The 18,988-nt window shown below is 45.7% G+C and overlaps 2 protein-coding genes across 8 annotated transcripts in view; one reads left to right on the top strand and one right to left on the bottom strand.

Moving 5' to 3' along the window:
• The first annotated feature begins 5,406 nt into the window (after nt 1–5,406).
• Nucleotides 5,407–7,932, top strand: LOC109471013 (mRNA decay activator protein ZFP36L2-like). The gene is made up of 2 exons (XM_019770166.1): nt 5,407–5,587; nt 5,805–7,932. The coding sequence occupies exons 1-2, from the start codon at nt 5,495–5,497 to the stop codon at nt 6,861–6,863; spliced, it is 1,152 nt and encodes a 383-aa protein (XP_019625725.1). The 5' UTR covers nt 5,407–5,494; the 3' UTR covers nt 6,864–7,932.
• Nucleotides 7,933–14,248: 6,316 nt separating this feature from the next.
• Nucleotides 14,249–18,988, bottom strand: part of LOC109471012 (DNA repair protein RAD51 homolog 2-like) — a 54,757-nt gene continuing 50,017 nt past the window's right edge. For 5 of the 7 annotated variants that reach the window (XM_019770160.1, XM_019770162.1, XM_019770164.1 and 2 more), the window contains one exon: nt 14,249–14,777. In XM_019770160.1, coding sequence (XP_019625719.1) covers nt 14,551–14,777 — 227 coding nt within the window. In that variant the 3' untranslated portion in view covers nt 14,249–14,550. The remainder of the gene's footprint in view (nt 14,778–18,988) is intronic. The other 2 variants (XM_019770165.1, XM_019770163.1) reach the window with 1 other exon arrangement.

The raw sequence follows: 18,988 nt of genomic DNA on the forward strand, positions 1-18,988 counted from the left end.
CACTACTGTCTTTTGGTAGCACCACTTTTTGAATGACACCCAAGGAATGTCGTCTTCTGCTGGGCCAGGCCAGGAGGATCTACTCTTTTCTGTTATGCATTTTGGGGTGGCCCGTTAGGAGGCGCTGTTGAAGGTACTGTAGGAAATCTTGCCCGAGCTGTGTCCTCCGCGCCGTAAATGCGTCACAGCCGATTTTAGGAAATGTCTTTGAGAAAATTACTAGTGATTATCTGTGCTATGCAGTAATTTAGGGGTTAAGAAACAGCTGGGGCTATTCATTACGTAAAATAGCAGGTTATTGGGCCGCTTTTCACATATTTTCTCCCTTGTGGTAGACACAAACCACGTTCGCCCACCTTTGACAACCCATAATTTTGCCCCATTGTCAGAACACGAGCAGTTGTACTCCGCGAGACCAAAGTAGTGTTTGGTTGATTGATAGAGTGGGTACAGACGTACAGTAGGTCCCGACTAACGACTTAATATCATTGCCCAGATGCGAAGGACATCCCTCACTTGAACGATTTTGACGGACACTGTGATGTATTCATTGGTCTCGTTGCAGTGGTGGGCACTGATACTAGTAACTCCAAATGGTTATTACCATTGGCTGTGCAATTGTTTAGCGACAAAGATCGCCGAACAGTGGAATCGTAAGTGGGTTCACTGCGGATAATGAGCCGATTGAAAATCAGTCTTCATTAGATGTTAATAGGGTGGTGTCTGATCTTTCCGTACATGCTGATGCTCGTGTGGGACGTCATCTACTAAAATACCGATTTACCGGCTGCAATACACCGGTGATAGGTCACTCCAAAATCCCAGATTGAAAGACAGGTAGAGATTACGCAATCAACGACAAGCATAGGCATATTCCATCAGTTACTTTGACCATGGAGGTAGAAAAAAAGAGACTCTCTTTTCTACCTCCATGCTTTGACTAAGGTTTCCGTTTGGCATTGCGTCACACGTTTCCGGTTTACCTGTCGCACATCCAATCTCTGCTCACGTCCGGTATACAAGGAAGTTTCCTTGAACGGGGGCGCCCGACATGAACCATGCTTTAAAATGACGTTACTAGTACTTTACACAGGCAACATCCCTGTAACCTGTTGGAATCCCGCCTCCAGGTGTTCCTGTTTTCAGAAGCATTACCTCATCCTATTTTCCCCTCCGCGACAATGAAAGCTGTGCCCCACCCCCTTTACCGCTAATTATCCTATTACCCCTCGGGCAGTGATTGTTCCGAACAATCCACTGACAACTCTTTGGCCAGAGGGTTTCCTGTCGTATTCTGTGCCTGAATGAATGGGAGCGATACACAAGGGTCAATTTTTACGGCCCGATGGATTTTTGGTAGGGGCTACCTGCAATTACAACCTGCGGAGCAAGGCACAATAGTTCTGGGTGACAAATGCCACCACCGCGCAGTGCTGCTCTCCGCGATTTTGTTTTATCGTCACTTGTAAAAAAGTGCAAACAAACTGCACGTAAATGGTAATAGCTAGTGAGTCTACCTGGTGGAGGCGCAGCGAAACGTGGCCTTCGCGACCCAAGCGACGCGGCCGCGGAGGGCGGCATTGTGTGGTTTGATGGCCCGTAACCTGCCACAGGGTCTCACCTGTCAGAGAGCGGCCCACACACCTTCGGGGCTCGGTGGGGGATCCGACCTGCACAGTACTACACATGCAGGCGTCAGCTTGTGACAAGCTCTGGCGCCAGAGCGTTTGTCCCGCATATCTAGCTACATATGTGAGATGTAACAGAAAATACTGTTGAGCTCAGGTGATTATGAGAAGGATCAGATTGTAAAATTGTAATGCCATGCTTTGAAAGTGGTCTAAGAAGTATCTCAAGTCATATGACAGTCTGCAAGACATTACCACAAACAGTATCCCAAACAGGCAAAAATGTACCAAAGGTATGATCGAATGTTAGCTAGTATCACCTTGCCGCAGTGCCTCATCATTGAACGTTATCACCAAAGTCACTTCCTGTGGATTTCTAAATTTTCCACTATCATCCATCTTGCCGGAACTTCCTTCTTTCCGAGAAGTTTACCAGTAACGTTTACTGTATGCTAGCACGTGCCTCATTAAACATCAGTTGTTTACTAAAAATGATATGTAACAATTGTTTTTCACTGAATTTGAAGGTTGAGGTCCACCAAGTGACACATGGGTGCTATTCCAAATAGTGAGTTCGCGCGAAGTCGTCCCGCCCCTCACATGGGGTTGTAAAAGGCGGAGTGAGTCTCAGCACACCGCTAATGGTCGTATTTACAAACAGACCCTAAACTGACCACATGCTGGCTAGAGCTGTCAACACGTCGGGTGACGAACCGTGGGTGTGGGGGGTGAGCAGAGTCAACACTCGCTCAGGGATGCCCGAGACGACCCTTTGCTTTTAGAGTAGAGAGTAGAGTAGATCTTTCGTCTCGGTAGGCTTTTGTGTCTGTGTCTCCTACGGGACGGTTTTCGCGCCGTTTGGTGAGGAGCCAGTCACACCTTCTAACAATAACATATGGGAACGTTGGTAGGGCCAAATCACTGCAGTGTCTGATTTGACTGACGAGGAGCCGACGTCCAGTTGTGCTAGCCTCTACCAGGCTTCGGGAGCGGGCTGAAAGGGCCCCTGAGAAATTGGCCAAGTAGACATGCCGGAGTTCGCCGCTCCTGGCATGTTATCTCTATTTGGTCAATTTCTCAGCCGCTTCTGCAAGCCTAGAAGGGTTGCAGTTGTGCCCACTGGCCTGTAACGTTATGTCCAAAATTATAACAATACCACAGACTCAGTGGAGGACAAACATAATAAACACATCTGAGCTTGATACACAAGCTGCCTCTGCGCCCTGGTCAATGACCCACGGATATACTACAAGTAAACAAGATCACTATTCGCCGGGTTAGTTAATTTGATATACGACACGTTATACATGACAAAATGAGAGCGTCACTGTGTATGCATCAAGAAAATACACATGTAACGTCACATGAATGTGTCAGCTAAAGGTTTAGATATTAGAAAACAAACGTTTAATCACTTTGTTTTCATACACAATGGCTTTGAAAAAAAGTGCATGTTTTTAATTTTTTTGTTATTTTTTCCAACACGTCGCAATACTTGCAAAATGCGTCAAATCGGCACAAAAACAGTATTGACCATCATACTTGCGTGACGTAATACGGAAAACAGCATTTGTCACCAAGGTTCCTGGTGTCACTTACTAAAGTTACTTAACTTCTAAGTTTGCTTCTTTTAGTTTTCTCCTCCTTTCCTCCAAATCCACATGATCATGATGATGTACAGGACGTGGCTGGTGTGCTGTTTGTCTCGTAGAATTCCAGAAGGTAAATGAGTCTTTACTGACGTCACATTTTGTGACGTCACGTTCCTGAAGAGGGATTTTCCAACTACGCTGTCAATCAACCACGCTGAGAAGAGAAACTTCCAGACACACATCGGACCCAACAGTTTCAGGTGGCGGGAGACCAGTTTTTAGATGGTGGTCTCTAAGCATGGAGGCTACCTCCATGGTCTAAAGAAACCAAATGTTCGCTCTGCGAATAAAATACACCTATTTCTATACATCAAGGAACTTCAGAGACAACAACGAAGGTTGTTGTTCGAGAACATTTATAACAGTTAACATTTTGTTACCGTTATGAGTTTACATTTGGTGCAAACATTTGGTATTGATATTTTTGTGACAAAATCTCTAGTTGTTAACATTTCTCAAGTTCGTGCTGTGGAAGTCCAGTGCGTTTCCAAATTCCACCTTCAGCAGAATCCAGTCCGCTCGGCCGCTCAGGGGCCGGGGCCACGGGCGCATGGCGTGGTATGCCCCGCCCGGAATCTCGGAGGCCTGGCGTGCGCCGAGCCAACATACGGAACCTCTGAGAGGGGCTCGTCCTTTTCATTATTGAAGTTTATACATGCTTAAATAGTAGATTCAACGCCAAGTGTGATACTGTTAGTACTTTTTAAAAAATCTGTTGAGGATGAAAATCAAATCTTTTGTTGACAGGACTCGGGTCGGATTGGCCCTTGTGTTATGTAGACAGCGGGTCTCCAAGCTGAAAAGTCTACCAACTAACAGCCATAAAAGTTGTGGCTTCAACACCGTGCCGCGAGCGTCAAGAGGATGTTTGAACAATGCACTTTACTCTGGTTGCTCACGTAGCGCCCTTGCCTTCAGTCCGAGAAAAAAGAGGGGGTCAACAACCCTGCATAAGCCTGTCTGGAGACTAAGCACACCTTTTGTTTCACCCACAACACCTATTCAGCACAAGAACAAAAGATGTTTACCGTGCGGGCGTTAATCAAAACAATCGTTTGCCATGCAATCTCACACCGGTACGTCAATTAGAAAGTGAAAATTTAACACCTTTACATGGGTGTAGAACGCTTGGAAACACACCACGATGCACCGAAGAACTGTTTCAAACTTTGATCCAATGTGATGTGCTATGATATTGCCGCCATGATATTTAATAAGTGCACACTAAATCAAATGTGTCTGTGGTGCTGGTCGGCCTGCTATCTCTACACGGCAGCTGAAGTACAAGTTGGCTGGTCTGTTTCAGAGTGCCAAACATATTTCTTTGGGCACTGTGGGTCCCTCTTATGAATGGGATAAGAGATCCGAAAACAAAACAGGCTTGTGTGCAGAACAGAGGTGATAGACAAACAGAGTGTATGCTAATGTCGTCCTTTTGTTTTGGCCATTATGGCCTGCGCCAAATATGGTCCGTACTACTTGACACTTTACTTTGTCTGGGGAGGATCAACCCCTTGCAGCACCCCGATAGGCCTGAGTCTGACGTCACAGTGTAAATTTAAACCTCCAATGGAAGTGGGGCGTGGAGGTCGCTATGTGTACAGACAGGGCTCTCGCATGTTCAGTTATTCAAGCCAACAAATTCCTTCACACAGCCCCGCACACAAAACCCGCGAAAATAATCGAACTGTGTATTGGCCGTTCGCAGACCGCTACATTGGGTCTGTCTGGGTCTGCAAAATTGCTACATGAACTTCCCTACACAAACAATATGCAAATTTCAGTTTGCAACATTGTGAGGGCCCCTGGGTGGCAATTATGTCGTCATGGTGACACGGAGCCCAGACAGGGTCACCATACCTTGGAATGGTCTAACCCAAAGGAGACAGAATCTTAATTCATGCATAAAACTGTCTTCTAAGTTACAAACAGTGAGTCACACAAAAAATGTATTTCCTTTATGGTATCTATCAATTAACAATCTTGCTAAAACATTACATCAAAATTAACCTATTGCCTTACAAAATTGTATATAAAAAGGTTAAAACTAATACACCCCTATTCTTGTAATGTTGTAGTCAAAGCTCCACCCTTTTTGTTACCCGTCAGACGCCATAGTGCTAAGCTCCGCCTACTTGTCATCCATCAAACACTCTTATCTCAATCAGAACTTGAAAAGGAGGAAAGGCGAACAAATACCTTCAGTTGCAGTGAATGACCGCCGCTGGAACGGATCAGGGGTCCACAGAGAAAATGTCCACCGCTCTCGTGTCTGCTTTCTACGATGTGGGCGATGTTTTGTATAAGGTAAGAGAAACTTCAGTTCGTTTGTGTGTTGAGTTCAAACAGAGTTTTCACTGACTTTATAGCCGAAACACGCAGGAAGTTGGCGACCAACTGTTGCAATCAGCGCGAGGCCCCAGACGGGTGGCAGGAATCGCGAACCGAAAAGTTGTGTGACATTACTCCGATCGCCAAATCTTGACTGAATATATCTCTAATATTTCGTTATCTTTTGCTTCAGAACCAAAAGAACAATAATATGCAGTGGAAGCCGGACAGGAAGGCCGTGGGCTCGCCGGTAGGGACTACGGGGTTTCCGAGAAGGCACTCCACGTCCAGTGTGTCTCCAACCCTCCGAGAGCTGGGCAACTCGAAGTACAGCAACACACTGATTTCCATTCCCGATGGTGGGCTACTCCTAACCGGTAACAATAAGGAAAACCACCAGGGCAACGGTAAGCGGGATCGGCTTCAGAGTGACGGTGGAGAGGGTAAGAAGAGTAACATAAACTCCTCCCGATACAAGACCGAGTTGTGCCGCCCCTTCGAAGAGAACGGACATTGCAAATACGGTGACAAGTGTCAGTTTGCTCACGGCGTGCACGAACTCAGGACCCTAGCCCGACACCCTAAGTACAAGACCGAACTGTGCCGTACATTCCACACTATCGGATTCTGTCCATACGGACCGCGGTGCCATTTCATACACAACCCCGAGGAGCGCGCCCAGGCCCAGCAGAGCCAGTCCGGGTCCTCTCAGTCGCCTCGTCAGAACCAGCACAACTCTCACCGCGATCGCGACCATCATCACAACGAGCGGAACAACCATCACCACAACAGCTCTCGACCTAGGCCGCCCCTGCAGCACTCCGTAAGTTTGCCCGGGCCCCTCTATATCCAGGACTCACCCCCAGCCAGCCCGATCTCGCGATCGCCACCCCCGGGACTCTCATTTCCCGCCAACGACGACGTGTTCTCGCCCCTGCCACTGAACGCCAACAACGCTTTCACGTACGCGGCCCAGGACATTCCAAATCCGATGCTGTCTCCCGTGCAGCGCTCCACACCTCCTTTCGGAGGCCCCCCTTCCCCCGATGTCTTCAGCATGCAGAGCAACGGAAGCCTGTACAGTGCGCCGCCGTCTCCACCCGACTCGCTGGCCGGGGATCGTGACCTGTCCCCCATCGGCGAGACGTTCGACAACCCACCCGCACCCATCGGCACGACCGGCGCGGCCAATCGGGCTGGATCCGAGTACCGCCTGCCCTGCTTCTCCCGCCTGTCCGAGTCCGACCCTTGAAAAGACTGCCGCGATTCGTGCAGGTCATTGTACAAACTTTTTGCACAAACTTTCCATATAGACTAGTTAAATCATATTGGGTTGGTTATGTTATGTTAGAACATTGGACGCTGTTGATTCATGTTCATTTGTGATTGTTACCGCTCATTTGTATAATTTGTGTACTGGAAAGGGCATATTTTATACTGAACTGTTAATATACTTTCCATCGTGTATCAAAGTATTTATCAGGGGACAACATGTATGTTGTTTATTGTTATTTGTTTGTTACTTTGCGTCACCAAGTGGCTCAAACTAAAGGCTACAGGCTTCAACTTTTTCGTTGAAAGGTTCTCTTGTTATCAAACCTTTTGCCATTGTAATGCAGAGCATACAAATTTTGTACTTTGTGTATGTTAAGTCCTGTAACCACAGCACGACACATCATTGGAACTATTTAACTTATGTGACTTATTTATTTGAACCTTATACGTAACGTTATGCATTTTGGTAAATTTATTATGCTCGTTATGTACGAGACGATGAGAGTGATAGATATTTATTATATTATGTTTAATTTATGATTGTTTGTGAATCACAGGATTGGAGTGTGTGTACTATGTGTATGGTAATATGTGTAATGTTGTGGTTCCTCTTTTGCAACTTTTGTACTGATTGAAAAATCGAACGCCGAGGTTGTAGCTTGCATTTTCCACTCGAAAGCTTATCATAGTAATCAGAAGACTGTAGATCAGTGCAAGAAAAAAATTGCAAGTTTCAGAGTTGTGCCAAAACCTGGAGATCACTAAAAGAGTACGGCAGTTCTTGCTGGTTGTAAGTTTGAACTCTGTTCTTGTACTTACGGACAGGTTTGTGGAATATGTAGTTACGTGTGGTTTCTATTCAATGGGAATTCAATCACGGCTTGGCTGTATGTTACTGGTAAAAGCTATTATGATTCCCTACTCGGAGCCCGCCATTCATAGGCAGTAAGCCATGAAGTGGACATCTCAGTGCCTCATTTCTGGCATATGCGCAATACGAATGTTGTTGACAGGAGATCTTGTCAATAAAAAACGTTTGACTTGAATGATATTGTTTGTGGTGGCATGTATTCCTAGTAATCTACGGTATGATAAGAAGTTAGACATGTGAAGTGTAAACGGACAAACCAGGCATAACCGGTGTTGGGACTGTGGCCCTAACTAGGGCTTCACAGGGTTCATGGAACTGGAGAAAGGACTGACTGGTCCAGATGAGTCTTTGCGGTCTCCTAACCACAACTTGGCGGCAAGGCGTGTCGTTGAGTGAAGTATATTTTTCAGTAAAGTTGGCGGAAAACTGGACCCCACGGAGGGTTTCTCAAATTATCCCTTCTAGTAACGGCAACGGTTACCCTACGCCCGAGGGTTGTTTTCCCCCAAGGACCCACCCACAACTGTCAAAGGGAATCAACTTTACTGGTTACACTACCCAAACAAACGTAGGTGTACTCAGTTCCAGCGTGATAAGGTGGCAACAGTAGAGAAAAGTTCGTGTTGTACCAGTTGGGCGACTTGGGCCCCACTCGCCCGACCTCGTGGCGCGACAGTCATTGGCTGCAAAGTGATACCTCCCGCGTGGGCAACCAGATTACTTCACCCATTGTGCCTGTTATAAAAGACTCAGCTTCCATTTAAAGAAAACACTCCTTGATTATATTAGAGTGGGCACTAACTTCAGAAAATGAGGTTAGTGGTGGCGGCTGTCTTCCGTGTACTGCTTGTGTAAAGAATCGTGAGATCGCTGGTATAACTCTCACAACTCATCAGGCATCATTTTAGCTCTGCGCAAGGCAACCGAAAAGTTGTAACCAGGGAAAACGTGAGAAGATCACGAGAGTCCCCGCAGTACATTGCCCGGCCGGACGCCGTAACCACCAAAGTTTTTACTCGGCACAGCTTCAGAAGAAAATGTAGCTAACAAATGTCATGTTTCAATATCGATGTTGATATTTGTAGAGCGTATACTTTGGCAGTTATTACCGAGTAAGGTGTCCGACTCGCCTGGGCGCGTTGACGGGCGGGGGAAAGATTTTGACAAAATTCCCCGATGTGAAAAGGCCATCTTGTTGTGAACGCCTGATATTTAAAGCAGGGTGTTGGGTACAGACTGTAGTGTATACACATGGTCCATTGCACACGCTTCGGTTCAGCCTCTCGTACTCGGTGGTCAATGGACACCATGAAAAGGTGCCTAGGGGCACTGCGGTCAATGGATAGGGGAGTCCCGCCCTACGGTGGTTGGCAAACAGGAAGTGCGTCACGGCAGATAAGGTTTCCTATAGGTCAGCGGACCAGACATCTTAAACCGCGCGTGACGTTCCCGGCAAAGAATTGCGTTCGAGGAAATACCACTGGGGAGTACCGTGCACTGAGGTACCGTGCACCGGGATCAACGTGTTCCAGGAGTGACGTGCACTGGAGAAAAAAGTGCAACTTTGCTAGTAGATAAAGAGAAATATTGTTGCCTACACAACTACTAGTATTTTGCCACTTCTCGTCAATGGGCTTCATTGCCACTCCTAGTCTGTGCCTGGCCACATGTGTTGCTTTTCACTCCTCGTCCCATCCTCAAATGTGTCAACAGAACTTTCAAATGTCAGCTTTCTTTGGCAAAAACTTCAGGCATACTAGCGGGGTGGATGCACTATAGAGTAGGATTAATTAGTGAAACCACGTAACCGCAGTTTTTGGTAAACTTGTGATCAGTAAAACGGAAAGACACGTCACTGTAAATAAACTCCATAAACGAACGACCAGGAAGTGTCATGGTATTTTCCACACCTGCACAGAAACTACGTCTTACCAAGGATACATGTATAGTCCTTGTTCTTACGCACTTCAAAGTTCAATGAAAGACCGGCATGACCGTACGGTAAAAATGACCCCTAATAATAACATTGGCAAGTAACTAATTTCTTGGAAAGGTGCTTCTGATAATATTTTTTTAATAATAGGACGCTGATGGTAGGTCTCTGTCCTACGAGAGACAAGAGTGAAGGCGAAGAGAGAGAGGGGGGGGAGGAGAGGGAGAGAGTACTAGTATGCTACGTCTGTACATAACGGTTATACACTACTGATCACACCAAGGTGACAACTTGACCGATCAGCTGGGCGAGGGGGCGTGACGTGGGATGTGGCTCACCACTCTGACTGGACATTCCAGGCAATCCCGGCAGTGACGTCTCACGTATTCCACCACACAGACAGCACTGTCAACTTCTCCCCCGCCAAATTCTTAACCTACTTTGCCTACTTACAAATGCCACATGCCTTCTAGTACTACACGGAAACATCTCCACCAAAGTAAGCCCATGTGTTTTTGTAATTAGTCAGTTCGGGCATACCCCCTAACCAAGCGGCGTCACGCGTCTGGTCTTAATTTGGGGCCTGACGGTGACGACACAGCGCGCGGGTGAGTCAGAGGCACGCCTTGCACAAGCGGAAGTACCTGTGCTATCGATCCATGAACCAAATTTGGAACCTGACGCAAGCCAGTGTGGTCAATGATCGATTGAGTGTGTCTGTTGTTCTCAGGTCTCAAAGTTTAAAAGGTTGTGTTATATCAGTTTGTAGAGGGGGGCAGTGTAGAAAAAGTATGAACTGTTGCCAGTGCACCAGAAATAGCAAGAAATTCCTAGTCACACAGTCGTTTATGTATAAAAGTAGTTGGTGCCAAGCCGTTTAATATCAAGACTAGTCGTTGACCCCGTCAGCAACCAAAGACGCGCTGACCACAGAGAAGTCACTGACCGCTCTTTGTCATTATTGTTGCCAACTTGGAACAAATAAACATCATAGCTCAAGCCCATGGACTCACCCCCACATCTATCGCACATATTGGCACGTGTAACTGGTTTAATAGGCGCCTGTGGTTCTCAGATACCTGGTAGTGGCCAGCCCAGTGACTTGCTTGACGGCACGACTCCACTTTATTTTGGACGGTGGTCCGTCCGTGGTTCCGTGGTCAGTTCTGTGGACCCAAGTATTTGTTGAGTGCCAGACGGAGTATACAAATGTGCATGTACAAATGCATGTATCCGCGCGTCACCGTGTGTATGCAGTGGGGAGGTGTTTGCGTTGTTGGACTGGAACCGGGAAACTTGACCGCAGCAGCTAGAGACGGGGCCATTAGTCATTTGGCTGCTATTCTTAAATTAACGGCCAAGTCCAACGGCACTTAGCTGGTCACCACGGCATTGTGGTTGTTATCGGGGAGGTTAGCGACAACATTGAATGAAATCTCTGGCATGTTTTTAACCCCCACGAGGTCAAAACTTGTGACCATTTAGAACATATCTACATTCATATTGCATGTTAGGCCTCAATATTAAATGTCCAATGACAACATGGCCATAATGTATTTATATGTGCCACACTATTATCTACAGAAAAGATGTATTTCTAATGGAATATTGTAGTTCTTTGTTTTGACTTTAAACTTAAAACTTTAGCTGAATAGTACGAATGGTCCGAATACATGAGTGCAATGTGGTGGCCAGCTCTCACAAAAGTTAGATGGCAGCAGAGCGAACCAGTGTGGTAACCTTCACATGCAACGTCATTCACGTACGTAAACAGCAGCTTGAGTAAAGTACCATACTACACTGTACTGTGATCTGTATTAAATGCACTTGAAGTTCAATGTTCGTCACATACGCACGTGTTTAATTAATAATACCATTCCAAACGACGTGAGGAAAACCCTTCTTTTCCAGGCATTCTATCAACTGCAAAAGAAACCGACCACCACTAGCTAGCAATCGGTGGCAAATGCAGCTGTCAGTGTAAATACGGGGGGTAAACATATAAGCTGGGATACGCCAGCAAACCGAAGAACGGTGCAATACTGGTCAGTTAGCACTGTTACAATACGAGACCAATCGCATTTCTTGTTTCGAAAAAGACCACGGTAGCTTTAGATATCAAATTCTGACGTGCATCTTTCTTTAGTAAGGGAAGATGCTGTACACAAATGTTTACCTGCTGTAGTTGGTCCGACGCGGATCTGTGATTGGCATTGCTTCATAGACAAATGCACATGTAGCTAACAGTGTACGTTGTACTTGTACTAAGTTGTAGCAATGATTTAAAATGCAATATTTTTAACCTCGTTGGTTGTAGAAATGACGTTATCATACACCTCAATCCCTTCATGTTTTTTTCGTGGGGGGGGGGAGGGAGTGACAAAGTAACGGGCAAGTCGGGTTGACGTGCCCGGTGGCGTTTCCAACTTGTTTTGTAGCATCCCCACGCACCCTTTAGGTCACGTCAGAGCAGAATAACACCAGCAGCCCTTCTCTCCATCACCGCTGAACGACTGCCCCAGACCGACGTCGGATGATGTCAATGATAGGGTGCAGGCGCTGCGTGGCAAACCCTTTCCATAGCGATTAGTTCTGGTACTTCAACCCATCAGGACACTCAGCACACAATCCCCACTTGGCCCCTGCAGACAAGCCGCATCATTCAATTTCCATACTCTCGGAGATGACGTCCTTCCCTCACTTCTCCATATGATTTTAATGCACAGAGACGGCGGATGATCAAGAGGCTGCAGATTATTATTCAGGTTTTCTTTCTCCATGTAACAAGGCCGTCCCTGTTATCGTAATGGCATGCTTTGAAGGACCCATTGTTGTTGTACATAGACATTTATCCATTCATCTGCATGGTTCTTAATTCTCTATGGGGTTGGCAACCTCTCCTGGGAAGGCATTATTCTGGCGGGAACACTCCTGACCCACTCAGCCACTCAGAAATGCTCACTGAAAACGGCTTGACTCTACAAAACCCCTGGTTCCTACCATATCTGCAATTCATATTTCCACATCACAATGCTGGAGTTAGATGAGGACCCCTGCCGAATAATACAGAGCTACAGATGTAACAATGAATAGCAGAACAACAACAGAAGGTTGGACAAGTTGCAAACAAAGTTCACATTTGTAAGACTGAAAAAAACAGCCATATGATTTGTACTCATTCCACTAATCACAGCTTTTCACAAATCCACCCCACAACTCAAAACTGTAGTTTTGAAAGTGCTGGTCCCTCTCTATTGCAAATTGATGAGTGAGGAACACAGCATGGGAGGGATGGATATGTGGAGGATGTCAACAGAAAGTGTCAATTTTTTCCATAAATGGGGTTTGGTAAAAATACATTCTTTGGCTTTGCAATTTACTATTCATCTTACAGTTACACCCTCCTGTCCATCAGGGCTTCTGTACCCAACCAACATCCCTTCATGCCATGCTGCAGCTCCAGGACTATTATGCATTCTGAAACATGTGACCACATCCATAACTCTATCGGAATTATCCTTCAGTACTACCCGTATTTCACCAAAGTACTGGGGTCAGGGGTGTCATATAAATTTTCTATCCAAAGTTTGCCTCCCTGATGATGGTACCAAAGCTGTGACTGTGACTACAAACACAGCGATGCTGGTGGTGAGTCAGATGCTTTAATTCCACACTGTGTACATAACACATACAGACATTTCCTGTTGCAAAGACTATGTCATAAGGACCTTGCAATGAAAGTGGTCCCCAACCAAGATTGCGAGGATTACAGTAATCTTGGCTGTAACAGTTTAGTAAGCAGGGAAGAATTAAGCTAGGTCAGGCAGTTAAAGCACTCATTCATTCCCTAGTCTGCAGTGGCCCTGACTCATTTTTCTTTGGTAGTCAGGACTAAATGCTGCCATTCATAGGTTGACCAGTATTTCTTTGCAATTGTGTAAACCTAGCCCCTCAACACCCCTGCCTTGTTTTTTCGAAAAGCCCACAGGACATTCAATCCGACTGAGTTGTTCTGTCCATTAACAGAACGTATGAGTGCCAATGAAAAGGCCAGCACAAAATCTTGGCATTTACTTAGACCCCATAACCTGTAAGCCCATTGTAAGCCGAGCCCCCCATTCTCATTCTAATCAGGCCCGACCAGGTACCCTTTGGCAAGTATGAAATCATACACCCTTCCAAACAGGAAATTCAATATTATTCTGTGAGGTATTTTAGAGGAAGGAGATTAGTTGGCCCCATTGTGCGGTGTTTATCACTATGTTGATGTTACCTGTTCATACCTTTGGAGAACATGTTCGTTGGGGTCCATTTGCCGTGTCCTAGTATCTCAGGTGACAAGCACCAGTGTGTCTGTAGGGCTGTTATGTGCTGTAACCGCAGCAAGACAGATAATCTCTTCTCTCATCCCCCTATGTTTGATCAACACCCAAGGGCTTACAGTGGACAAGGTTCTCTGGGAGGTGGTGAAAACTCTGTAATATGTTTGGAATCCTGGGGGTCACTTTAACCGTCATTCCCCCCAGCACTGGACACACAGAGGTTTCTGACAAGGGGAGCAGGTCATTAATGTTTTTATTGAGGTAGTTTGAACAAATATACATTGTATACAACTCTTTGTACATATTGATACTTTTCAATATTTGGTCCCAAATTGGACAGATGGACGGGCCACAGGTTGGGAACATTTCGATAAGGTAACTATGGCAGCAGCCATTTCAGCTAGGAACTTATCACACCCTGCCTTAGTCAAACAGACGCTTCCATGTCACTTATACAGGTCAACTGGGGTGAAACTGACGCAAAAACACACCCAGGCTAACAAACATGTTAAAAACAGTCGAGGTACACTGTACATTTCTAAATCATGCATTCAAACTGAGGGATGCATGATTTGTCTCTTGAGATCAGACAGGCACTCAGCATCAGCGAGCCTCTATGTGCTGCCCCAAATAGAACATCAGTGATGGCATCCAGGGTGCCGAGGCACTTGTGCCTGTTAGCCTTAGAACACCTCTGCTTGTGGTGCTTGTAACGTTGAGGGCTTTCTGATGGCAGCATGTTTTTTTTCTCCAGCTGAAGGGAACCTACAAAAAAAAGAAAACTAGATAAGAACTTATGCATTGCAAATTAACTACAGGTATGGAAGAAAATCAGAGTCAATGACCTTTACAGCACCTAATGATTATGACCCACCCCACATGGTTATTATATAACAACCATAGCTTCAGACACACATTGTAAAGCCCAGATTGCTTTACAGCCATCACAGTCCTAATATATCACTCATATAGCCTACCCAAGTTCAGCACAAGGTCATGACGACCATTTTGAGCAATATTGATCCTGCTTCTGATAAACATCCGTGAGATTTTTGATTTTAGATGTTGTCAGGGTAAAGTGGTTTAAGTGTTGGAAAGTAATAAGAAGCTTGAGTACTAATGACGACAAATCCTCCCTGTTTAACTGACTGGAAATTCCCTTTGAGAAGTACCCTTACTGTGTGGCCATACAAACACAGTCCCAACACCTTGCAGGTAAGAGACAAAAACATACCATTTCTGTGTTTGCCAACACTGGCACGTAAAGGAAAGGAATATAGGCTAGGTTTTCTATGATTTAGTTGGGTAGACACAAGACTGCGTCAGCACGACACCAATCAATAAAGTGGATATGTGCACACACCAGCTTTATCAAAAATGCCATTACACCCAACAGGTGATGTTTGCCATTGCTCACTGCCCCACGTAATGTTTGAGCAAGTCGGACCTGGTAAAACATGCACCACAATGGCACACAATGGCAGGAGTCATAAGTGAGTTATTATAGCCTATGCACACAATTCCCTCTTTTATCAGCCAGATGAAAAGATAAAAACAGGCCTCTTTTGGTCTGGGGACAATGGCGAATATTGGTTAACTTTCCTACAAAAACAGCTTTGGTGCTTGGATGACAAAAGCTCCACCGTGCTCACCCAGACCATTTGTATTTAAAGAGACCCACAGAGAAGCCAGCAGCTCTTAGAGTAAACACTTACTGCACATGTGAACAAATCTGTCTGATCAGGGAGACTTGTTGGTGCTATTGGAAATAGCAAGGGGCATGTAACCACAAAAGCCTGCCTGGCACCTTTGTGGCTTGGGTAAGAGGGAGGACTAGCATCAGGGTGGGTCCCTACCCTATGAGAGCTTCAGTTCTTTGCACATTTGGTGGTTGTCTTGGACTTCTCTTCCGCAACCACAGAGAGAACTTGGAAGCAAGGTGTGGGGGTGGGGCGTGAAAAAGGACTTGTGTAAAGAGGCAACGCAAACATATCGATCAGGTGCCCTTAACGGCTTCCGAGCACCCTAGTTTCAAAGGAATATGATTCTGCATGAAAGGCCAGCACAAACAATCTCTTATCTAATTATCATCACACATTTGCTTTGTCCCAACAGATTTAGGCTGTTCTTGAACTGGCACTGACAGTGCTTCAAAGGCATCCCTTTGTTCCCAGTCTGCTAGGCTAGATACTCTGTACTGGCTAAAGGGGAGAAACCCAAGTCAATTTATTTACACAGGAGATCTGCTTTCTTCAACTGCCGTTCAATGTAAAACATGATTAGCAGAATTAGTGCAAGCAGGATGAGGGTTTGGCAGACATTTACAAATGCATACCAAGGGAATCAAGGCTGAAGTAGACTAGACTGCTGATAGTGCTACAACTGCTATTCCCCCATTCTGGTATAACAAAAGTCTCAGCGAACTGTTGGCAATATCATTCTCATCTCTGATGTGCACTAAGAATACATTGGAAATATCTGCCAAGGTTCATAAGTTTTTTATGAATACATATCTTACTACTATTAAATTTGAGCTATGTGCATATACCGGTATATACTATGCAATGTCAAGTTTGATGTGTCATGCCTGTACACACACACACACACACACACACACACGTGTCATGCCTGTACACACACACACGCACACACACACACACACACACACACACACGTGTCATGCCTGTACACACACACACACACGCACGCACGCACGCACACACACACGCACACACACACACACACAGATGCTTTCTCCTATACAGTAGTTATCAGCTCTTCCAGTCACTGTCTTCCCTCCCCTTTAGAGCCCTGAGGCACCAGTTCAGACAACAGCAGAGAAGAGAGTTCTGGCAGACATCATGTTGCCTTTCTGGGTACATGGAGCCATTTTAACCTATCTCATGTACTGCTCCCCCGTATATCTCCCCTTATACCTTCATGAGGTCCTAATTTTAGGAGCCAGCCCTTGGAATGGGGTGTGGGCCTCCTCACCACCACACCATGACTGCCAGCCAACAACTTCACCCAAACAGTCTGCTAGCTGCCCTTTCTCTGATTGGTCAGATGTGACCTCTAGGGGCAGGTCATAATTGATCTTGGGGCTCTCCCAGAGGGCATGCTGGGGTGGAAAAACAGGCAAAAGGCTTTTCAGTTGTAACATTACTAGCTTTGGGGTATAAATCATGGCTTTCATTTCTGGAAGTGAAGAGAAGAAGAAAACCTTATTAAATACATTTGGTCAAAGTGCTAAATTTGGGAGTGAACAAAGGCCACATCTAAAGTTGAGGAAATACATTATGAAAATTTACATCTGACCTCACTCACAGTATGGATCTAACAAATGATCATGACCTCCATAGCTAAGGACAGTCCCATGGTAAGTAAGTGAGGTTACGCTGTTTCTGGTAACAACTCATGACGAACATGATTGCTTAATTACTGAACATGTAATGATCCTGCATATAAAAATGCGATGACTTTGGCATAATGGCATATTAGACCATTATAGCTTTCCACCCAAGGCAGATCTCTCCAGCAAGAGCATCATTCACAGCAACATTCCCCAAGGGTTTAGTGTGACAGGTGCAAGGTGTTCCAAGATGTCCTTCTGATTGGTCCATCCCAGGGTGGTATTGGAGGTCACTGCCAACCTTGGAGCAGGGTTCACTGGAAGATAAATGCGCTGTGATCCTGGAACTCTGCTGGAATGAGCTGTGGATGGAATTATGACCCATTATGCTGTTGTTCTGAGCAGGCATTCACTGCAGAGGCTGACTGATGAGTGGTTTCAACCTGGAAAGGCTGCAGGGCCAGGCAGCAGAAGTCATGGCAAAGGGAAACTTTACCTCCAATAGATCTTTCCACAGACATGCCATTCAGTTTCTTCATCTTAGTTGCATGAGTACAAACATTTGTCATACTGTTCAGCTGTAGAAAACCAACTGTGTGCTGGTTATGTTGGGTCATGACAGTCTCCCTCCTTTCTTGGAACCTGGAATACTAGATAGAGATTGGGGAGGAATTCTGAGATATATGTACATGTACTTGTATCAGTAGTTAGACCTGTAAAAAGTGAGTTCGGGGAATGTGAAGGCATCTTATTGAGTAACCATAAGTTCATGTCACAAGGCTAGACTTTTACTGGCATACAGTTGTCCAAGCAAACACATCTGCTGTCTACTGTATACTTTGGACTTGGGTCCAAGGTACAACAGTCATCTAAGGACATGGTATTATTACATTTTGCATTGATATGTTGAGTCTGATGAACTTTGACAGCCCTCTACTATATTGTATCCCCCAGATCCATCTGGGCCAGGTCTGGTACACTGCAGTGTGTCTCAGGAGAAGGGTGGATATAGGGTATCAGGGTGTACCCCTACCACATGGAACCTGGGCTTGGCTGGGCAGATTTTCCTTCATCCATGGTTTCTTCTTCATCCATGGTGGCACATATCCAGCAGCACCAATGCTCTGCATCCTGCAGTGATGTACAGACAACCACAAAACATTCAGGACTCCTGGATATGTCTGTGTCAAGACTAGACTGATAGGGTACTCTCACCTCTTGATACACCTTGCCACACTTATCCCATGCATTGAGCCAAATCCACACCAGTAAAAAATTCTCTCATCATCATCTGGTATTTTCCATTATCCCCCATGCAGAGTCATGTTATGCAACTAGACTAAGCCTATTCCTGTATGTCAAAATAGCAGCAGGGATGTTTGCATGGCAGTGGGCCAGTGTGCAAGGGCAGAGGTCGAGATCCAGGGGTTACTGATGATGTCAGAGCCCTGGGAGGCAGCCGGCAGCCAGCCCACTGTGAAACACGAGGCAGCTCAAAAATGTGCCAAGACTGATGCACATCCAACGGGATGTTGTGATGTACAGGAACCGTGTTAACCTTCAAGGCAGTGATACAACCCATAACATACATACTGGGAACTGCAGCACCGCTGGAGAGAAGAAA

This window comes from Branchiostoma belcheri, unplaced genomic scaffold (genome assembly GCF_001625305.1).
Source record: "Branchiostoma belcheri isolate BF01 breed outbred unplaced genomic scaffold, Haploidv18h27 scaffold24, whole genome shotgun sequence".
In the NCBI taxonomy this organism is placed as follows: Eukaryota; Metazoa; Chordata; class Leptocardii; order Amphioxiformes; family Branchiostomatidae; genus Branchiostoma; species Branchiostoma belcheri.